The sequence below is a fragment of the Conger conger genome, chromosome 8 (assembly GCF_963514075.1).
Source record: "Conger conger chromosome 8, fConCon1.1, whole genome shotgun sequence".
In the NCBI taxonomy this organism is placed as follows: domain Eukaryota; kingdom Metazoa; phylum Chordata; class Actinopteri; order Anguilliformes; family Congridae; genus Conger; species Conger conger.
This window is the reverse complement of record NC_083767.1, coordinates 50,169,452-50,178,079: the sequence shown is the minus strand read 5'-3', so window position 1 is coordinate 50,178,079 and position 8,628 is coordinate 50,169,452. Positions and strand designations below refer to the sequence as shown.

The 8,628-nt window shown below is 36.1% G+C and overlaps 2 protein-coding genes across 2 annotated transcripts; both read left to right on the top strand.

Annotated features, from left to right (window-relative positions):
- The first annotated feature begins 335 nt into the window (after window positions 1-335).
- LOC133134489 (mucin-19-like) lies at window positions 336-2,989 on the top strand. Its single transcript, XM_061250689.1, has 4 exons — window positions 336-394; window positions 895-930; window positions 1,571-1,799; window positions 2,842-2,989. Exons 1-4 carry the CDS (start codon window positions 340-342, stop codon window positions 2,987-2,989), a joined length of 468 nt encoding a protein of 155 aa, XP_061106673.1. The 5' UTR covers window positions 336-339.
- Window positions 2,990-5,589: 2,600 nt separating this feature from the next.
- LOC133134488 (mucin-19-like) lies at window positions 5,590-8,625 on the top strand. Its single transcript, XM_061250688.1, has 5 exons — window positions 5,590-5,637; window positions 6,049-6,186; window positions 6,716-6,862; window positions 7,999-8,069; window positions 8,602-8,625. The coding sequence occupies exons 2-5, from the start codon at window positions 6,057-6,059 to the stop codon at window positions 8,623-8,625; spliced, it is 372 nt and encodes a 123-aa protein (XP_061106672.1). The 5' UTR covers window positions 5,590-5,637; window positions 6,049-6,056.
- The last annotated feature ends 3 nt before the right edge of the window (window positions 8,626-8,628 follow it).

Genomic DNA, 8,628 nt, shown 5'->3' with positions numbered 1-8,628 from the left:
CCTGGATTTTACAATTTAAAGCTCAAAAATATTTGAATGTGTGCATTTGTTTTACAATCATTCTTATATGATATATTATTTCACATAGAGAGATAGGGCCTAAAAAGTCAGCTAGCCTATGCAATAGAATTGTATTTTCAGAGTTTAATTTTCTTTATGAGTTTCTGTGGAGGTATAAGCAGATTATTTAATGAAAATACTGTATCACTTCTGTGCAGTTCGAAGCTGAGCACTCTGACTGTTTGTTTCTGGTTAGTTCCTTATATTATTCAAAGTGACTTGCTCAGGCTATATAAGGGCCGTCTTGGTTAAAGTTCAATCATCGCTTAATTCACCGTCATGGCATCTCCTGACTTGGCCCTCGTAACTGTAGGGCTGACACTCCTCTTTCTGGGTATGTATGTCCTACCTTGCTAGTGAATACTCAAGTAGCCTCAATTATGGCTTTTGATCTAAAAGTTCTATAGACTAGAAAAGTAACCGACGAATAATTTTCTTGAAATATATTCAATAGAATTTGTGTACTAAGAGTGGAATTTCTTCTTCTTTTTTTAAAATCTGAAGAATATTGGTGTCTCTCCTGCTGCTTTAATTTACAATTTATTTGAGTGAGCAGCACTGATAAATTATTTCAGAATTCATATTTCAGAATTAAGTGTACAAATTACAGCTTGAATAGGCTAATTGATTAGATATAATCTTAAACAGAACACCGTCTAGTCTATTTGTGAATGTTTATAAAAGCTAGAATTGTGGCATATAGGCAAAATAACTTATAACTTATGTGAAACTAGCCTACTTGCCATTTGACGCATGTAGGCTACCTCTGTTGAAGTTAGTTAATATATGATAACTCTTTTCATTGAGTCATTAACGGTTTATTTCTATTTTTAGGTCAAATCAGTTCCGCACTCAACCAGGAGACCATAAGTAAGTAGTCTGTTGAATGGAAATGTTTGAACATAAAATATATCCATGTTGTTCAGTATATGCAGCTTTTTTTCTCCATTTTTATTAAGGGTGCCAATAATTCTGGAGCCCACTGTAGCTTAGTGATTTGTGCCCTTGGGCCATCTCTGCCCTCCCTCATACCAACTTCTATCTGATAATGTGTACTTCACTGCATAGAAAAGGGAGTTCTCTTTTTTTACCTAAAAAAATAAAATTAAAATAAAAACAGAAGCTAACACAGCACAGCCTGGCACTGCACTTCTAACACAGGATGCGATGATTCACATGAGATAAAACCAGTATGAGAGCATTATGAGAGAAACTTAATTATAAATGTAGTGCTTATGATATTCTATATATTGAAATCATTAACTTAATTCTTCAATTTTGTCATCTTGTCTAATGATTTTAATTTAATGAAACTAATTTAATCTACCAAGAGTCTCTCCCGAGTTCTTCTGGCTTACTACTGGATCAGTTTGCACTAGCCTGTAGATTTTCCCTCAAGAAATATTTGTTTGAATAATTCAGTAGCCTGTACTAATTTATTTTGTTGTGTTTGTGTTGTGTTATTTGTGTTTGTTGTGTCTCACTGTGGATTAATGCCCTCTTGTTATAGAAGTGTGTCACACCTTCGGCAGTGGTGTTGTTGAGCCATTCCAAGACACCCCGTTTCATTTATCTACTGACTGTCCAACCACTCTCCTGCACTTCATTCATCAAGATGTGGAGTACAAGATCACCACCACCCGCAATATAAAAACGGGTCTGATCAAAAAAGTTGTGATCACTCTTAACAACCTCAGAACTGTTGTGACAAATGGAATGATAGAGGTGGAAGATAAAAGGTGGGCATTTTTCATGTATTCAGTGTTTAGAATCCAGAAGTGGGCAGGAATCTGGGGAAAATCAGCACGTGGTAACGTAATAATGAAGAATGAATGAATGAATGAAGAATGAATAAGGAAGACATTAAAATCTCACATGCATCAGCATTCTCTTCCTGGTTTTAGTATCTAAAACGCCCACAAAATGTTCAGAAAGAACAGTGACTTCGATTTTTTGAAAAGTCCCTAATCATGAATCCAGAGCTCAATTTTCCTACCCCCTCTGCCTCCTGTGGTCAGCTCTCTGTGTTAACATTTAGAAATGTCATTCGCAAATATGCATATTTCTACCAAAATTGCAGTTCTTTTACTTGAATCAGTATGGAACACAAATTGAAGCTCCAGGATGATATGATAAGCTCAGAAACTATGCACGTGAGCCTTTACATTAAATTATTTGTGGGTAATAAAATATAAAAGGTTTAAGGAAAGACTTAAACACTTCACACACTTCACGCCTCAGCAATTGGAACTTAAGTGAGTTTTTTATTTTCATCAAACAGATTAACAAAGTGATGATAGTAGATGGAGGCCTTTGTCTTGTCCAGGATTGAAAACAGTGCTCTCTAGAGAGACTCTCTAGACTGAAGATAACAAGCCACAGTTTTTGTTTGACAAGAAGCTTTGTTAAAATTGACTGGCCTTTTGGAATATATTTATTTGAACATATTAATCTACACTGAATTGTTCAGGGGCCTGTTCTACAAAGCAGTATTACAGGAGTTAGTTAGGTCTCAGATATTAGTGATAGTTTTTACTGCACCGACTGCAGTCCCAAATCTTGAACGTAGAAAAACACCCAATTTCTGGTTTTATGCTGTGTAGTTATCCAGCTAACTCAGTACTCCTGCTTTGTGGAACAGGCCCCAGGTTGCTTTATAAGTGGGTTTTGTGTATACTTTAGCGGCGGTAAAAAAAAATTCATATGAATAAAGTTTGTGACAACTGTTTCTGGGTGTGGCTGAACAGATGTAATTTCCAGTACATGTTTTCCTTTCCCCAGTGTTTCTCTGCCTTATGATCACCTGTACAAACATATCTACCCATATGGCATCTACACTCAGCTGAAAAGCAAGATAATGGAACTGTCTGTCAGATGGCACTTTGTTGGCAATGAGATTGATCACCTCTGGGTAAGAGATTATTGGTAATTCTCATCAGATTATGTTATCTCACAATCTGTGTTATGTGCAGTAAGGATTCACTTTTTGTGTGTATAGCACATTATTTTGGGTAACAGCTTTTTTTTGTGTCAGGTGGAGCTGGGTGAAAACAATATAGAGGCGAAGGAAGCACTTTGCTGGAAAGGTGTGTGCTTTTAACATTTCCATCATGATCACTGCATTCTGAAATTAAACCTAAATAACTGTGACATTCTATCTGTGCATGCTAAACATAGGTGCAACTGATGAATATACTCATGTTATCCTTCACACGGATGGATGTATGACCAGAACCTCAGAAACATCAGGACAGGTTCGCGGCACAAATTCTGTTGTATATAGTTCATTTTATTTCATTTAGCGTAAAACATAAAATAAATGGGCAACCACTATAAGGGCAATTAATCCAAACAGATGAAGAACACACAATAAGCAGTGGCAATAGGAACTCCCACACTGAAGGACTGTGTTAATAACTAACTCTTGTCTTTGTATCATAGGGCTGCGGGTTTCTGTCACACTTTTATTCTTGTTTTCTGGATGAATTTGGACTATATTACTCACTTTGCAAAAAAAATATTTTCTACTATGAAGATACAAAGATACTGGACTGTACATTTCACAGTGTCATAAAGCGTAAATGTCATCGAGAGCTTCCTCATTTGGAATGGGAACGAAATTGCGGTGAGTAATCATGATTTCTATTGTTTTCCTGATGGAAAGTGATTTTTATTAAACAAATTACATCTAGAGGATTAATATTCTTGGGAATATGCTGTGCCATCCATCATGTTTGGGACAAATATACAATAAAATATACTAGTTGTGAAACAATACCAGTTTGCTATCGGTAGCAACCAGCAAATTAGGCATAGTTAGTTTGACAAATTTACAAATATCCACCTGAAGCAACACAAACATATTAGCATTGTGTCTCAGGAGGATATTTGTAAATTTGCCAAGCTAACTAATAGTTTGTTTGCTTGTTGCTACCGATAACGAGCTATTAACCATGCAAGGCACCAACCAGCTCGTTTAGGGGTTAAATGTCTTGCTCAGGGACACCACTTCGATATATGTCCACCTCCAACTGAGAGTGACTTTATTCTCCATCAAATAAATGGTCATAAATTATACTATAAATTATACCATCTCCATTCTGTACAGCTAACTCCACCTGTCCTGGTGACCTGACATTTTTGGAGGAGGGCAATCCCTTCACACCTACCTGCTCCCACCCCGACTACGGAAACGGTGAACACACAGTCCAGACTTGTGTGTGCCCAGATGGTGAGTGTTCAGTCAGCATTACCACACAGCAGTGTCCATGGGCCTCTATTGATATGGCAACAGGTTCAAAGTAATGTTAAAGAGTGTTTCTGTTAGTAGTAGTATGTTTTTTCAGTATACTTTGTTTGAATCATGCATCACTTTGGGCTTGATTCTGGCTTCACATATGCATGCTTAACTTGAATTCCTGCCCTAGGTAAGTGTGGTGGTTTGCCCCCCTAAATTTACTTTAATTTAATTTAAAATGATTAATGTTGGAATAATCTAGATGTGATATATAAGTGTTCCATCTATTCTACTTTTACCTGTGATGAAAGGTTGTGGGGATAAAAACTGGATGAAAGTACACAAGTGAGGAGTCTTGTTCCCACCCCCTTAATTCCTGAACTAATTGAAAGTTATTATCTATTAATATAAAATATATGTTGTGCACATATACAATTCCAATATTCAGAATTAGAAATGCATTCCCCATTATTGCAAGTATGCTCATTTATGCTGAAATGTGAATGATAGATAACTGCGAAGATGACTGAGAATTTGTTTTCACATTAGGTAAGATCCTCAACAATTTTGAGAATGGTAGTCGGTGTGTACCAAAGCAGGAATGTCCTTGTTTATATGGTGGGAAGACCTTTGCACCTGGTGAAACTCGGGGGACAAAATGTCAGTCGTGGTAAGGAGCTAATTTTAGAGCAATACATTTTTTTTGCACCACTATTATATATATTTGATTAGAAGTAAATCACTTATCAAATATGTCTCTCCTAAGTACCTGCAAAAATGGCGCATGGACATGTTCACAGATGACCTGCCAAAGAAGGTGTATAATTGAAGGAGGATCTGTGACTACATATGATGGTAAAGAGTACATGCTGCCAAAAGCATGCTCTTATGTGGCATCTAAGGTTGGTTGTGATAATATTAAATACATATATTTTACAGATTAACCAAGTTATGTATTTATTGTGTAGATGTATGTGTATAACCATTCTATGTTTGGTGTTGCTTACAATGTACAGGGACTCAACTGGACTATCATCATTGAATTATCTGAAGACTTCTTTTTAGGAAAAGTCATTTTTAAAATCAAACAGGTATATATTGCTGGGTATATTTTCTTTTATTATTATTTTTTAGTACATAGTACATTGAAAGACATACAATAAAAATAATGTATGGGATTTATTTAATGCCCCTTCCAATGGCTTGAGAGTCCTACTAATTTATTTGAAAACATAATATTCTTCTTTTTTTTTTTTTTTTTAACTAACAGAAAACATATACATTCTCTGAAGATAGTGTCAAATTTGAAAATGAAGAAATCCGTGAGCTTCATCAGACTGGTGAGTAATATTCTTTTTCAAGAATATAGGCCAACATGTTTTTATTAGTTCGCACGTGACTGCATGCAAAATATATAAAAAAGGGTTTAAGATCATTATAATTGACATTAAATATTATGTAATATAGCCAAACACCTATGGTGACACCATATTCTAGGTTTTGTCATTTTTGCTCTTGTTCTTCATAGTTCTATCATATGTCACACAGAAGAACACAGATTTGACAGTATCAAATACCAAATCCCCCAATGGAGGGCTCAATCATGTTACAGAGTTTTATTTATGAACAGTCAAATGACATATATTATCTCAATCTTGACTGAACTCCACTGGTAATTGCTTTGAACTATGAACATGCACATTTTTAGTGTTCATTGTTCATGCATATATCCATATTTATTTTCTACTTAGACGATGTGATGGTGTTCTGGCAGTCTTCAATGTATGTTCAGGTGAAAACCTCCTTTGGTATGAAGATCCAAGTCCAAGTTAAACCAAAGGTTCAGTTGTATGTAACATTACCTGAAAGTGAATCTGGAAATGTTAAAGGTATGTAGTAAATCATACAATATAGTTTTGAACTTTTTCTTATTTTGCAATTCAGACCTGGGTCAAATATGTAATTGTTTTGGATTCAAACACTTTTCTGTGCATGATAGATAGATAGATAGATAGATAGATAGATAGATATGATAGATAGAGCCAAACCAGATGAAACCAAAATAGAGCCAAACCAGATGACCAGAAAGTGGGGTTTTCACTTTCTGAGAGTAGGTTTCATAGGTTTCAATATGCCAGACAAGCTCAGTAAAGTGTAGAAAAGCAATTGAAGCTAAATATTGGATTTACAATGAAACAATGAATATGTATTCATCATCCCCACCCAGAATCTACAAATACTTCCCATTGAGCCATTCTTTGTCATATCCTGATGAAGACTCTGTATGGTCCAAACCAGTTTTTTTATTTTTCTTACTTCATCTCAATCGATATGCTGTTACAATAAAGGCATTTTAACATTCTTCTTAGTGCCAGTGTGCCTGAAGCTTCTAATGAGTCTTATTTGCTAACTTCTCAGGACTCTGTGGGAACCACAATAATGAAACCAAGGATGACTTCATAGGCAAGTCTGGAATCAAAGAGAATGTGGCAGAATATTTTGCCCTCTCCTGGGTAGTGGGCACGTGTAACGGCAAAACACCTGAAATCTGCAGCTCAGATGTTGGTAAGTTCAATATAATTTGTTCCATATGCAATATACTGTATATAAAGTGCAGTCCATAATATTTGGGATAAAGTGTCTTGATTTTCCTCTGATTTACCACATTTTTAGATTTGGAATCACACAATTAACATGTGGTTACAGTGCACATTCTCAGATTTTATTAAAGGGTATTTTTATACATGTTGTTTTCACCATGTAGAAATTACAGCAGTTTTATACATAATTATTAGTTTATACATAGATTTCAGGGCCCCATAACTTTTGGGACGCATGGCTTCTCGGGTGTTTGTAATTGCTCAGGTGTGTTTAGCCCTATCCATTTTGCCCCCTTGAGTCGTCAACATCTCTAATTCTGCATTCGTATTTATATCATACAAAAAAACTGTGACGTAATAAAACCGCAAAATGGTGATGCCAGATTGTTAAAAAGACTCTTTAGGTGCTTATCAGCCTCTTATTTGCAAAGAAGGGCAATTAAACTCCAGCCTCCCCCTGGCCACGTTCACAGTTTATAACCCTCAACTAACCACAGACTCAGAAAATGAAAGGTATATTCTAACAACACTTGAAACCATTCCTCTACATAAAAAAACTGGTTCCAATATAAGAACAAAAATATAAAATTCAGAAGTTGCATGAGTAAACACTTTTTTTGTTCACTTTTATTCCACATCACTTTTTTAAAAAATCTGATAATGTGCACTTTAATCACATGTGCTTTTTTCATTACAAATCTCAAAGTGTGGAGTACAGAGGCAAATAAGTAAATGATGGGTTATTAAAAGAATTAATAAATACCTAATAAAGTGCTCAGTGCCTGTATATACAGGAATTTCAGAATGCCAGACACTTTCCAGAATAATTTACACATTGCGAATAAAAAGAATACAGAAATAAAATAATATGAATAAAGGAAAGGAAATAAGTCACTCAAAATGACTTTACCGACCACCAAGGTACTAAAGACAAAAAGACTATAACGTGTCACACCACTGAACCCTCTTAAGACGAGGTTACAATAACAGTTCAAGTTCCTACCACTCAGAACGCTGTCTGAGTAAAATTAAATACCCACACTCGGTATAAAATTAAGCCTGCAATAATTTATTAATACATGAATAATACATATTTTGCAGATAGATTCGCCCATCAAGACTGTTCCCACCTGACGGACCGCAGTGGTATATTTTCAGAGTGCCACAATCAGGTGCCCACTGATGCATATTTCAAGGCAAGGCCAAGCTCCATTTCACTAATATGTTTGCAGTTGATAAACAATGGTAATAACAGCAGTGGTTCCCAAACTTTATCAGCCTGGGCATTGGTAATTCCATGTCTTAACATCTCAGGGCCCACCACATACTGCAAGGTCAACAACATCATGCATTTCATTATGGCAAAGTGTACTGGCTTGGGACTGGCAGCCATGTTTTCCATGGACCGGTGTTTGGGAAGCATGGTCCTACAGGATATACTGTACATGTGCAATATGACAGATCCATGATGGCTATTGGGCAATGAGTACCCTCTGCCAGATTGAGGCCATGCAGTTTTCCTTTGCCAACTGCTTAATGAGGGCAGTCCTTCAGTGCAATGACTGGACAGAAGGTGAAAGGAAATAGTGGCTACATTTTCGAGAACATTTTATTGACAAAAAGTCATCTTCACTGTTTAACACCAAGGGGAAATCCCTGCTTCCTTGGCTGACACTGTCATTATGCTGTCCTATGGGACTCCAGAGCTCAGTTTGCTTCCCACAGTGAGAT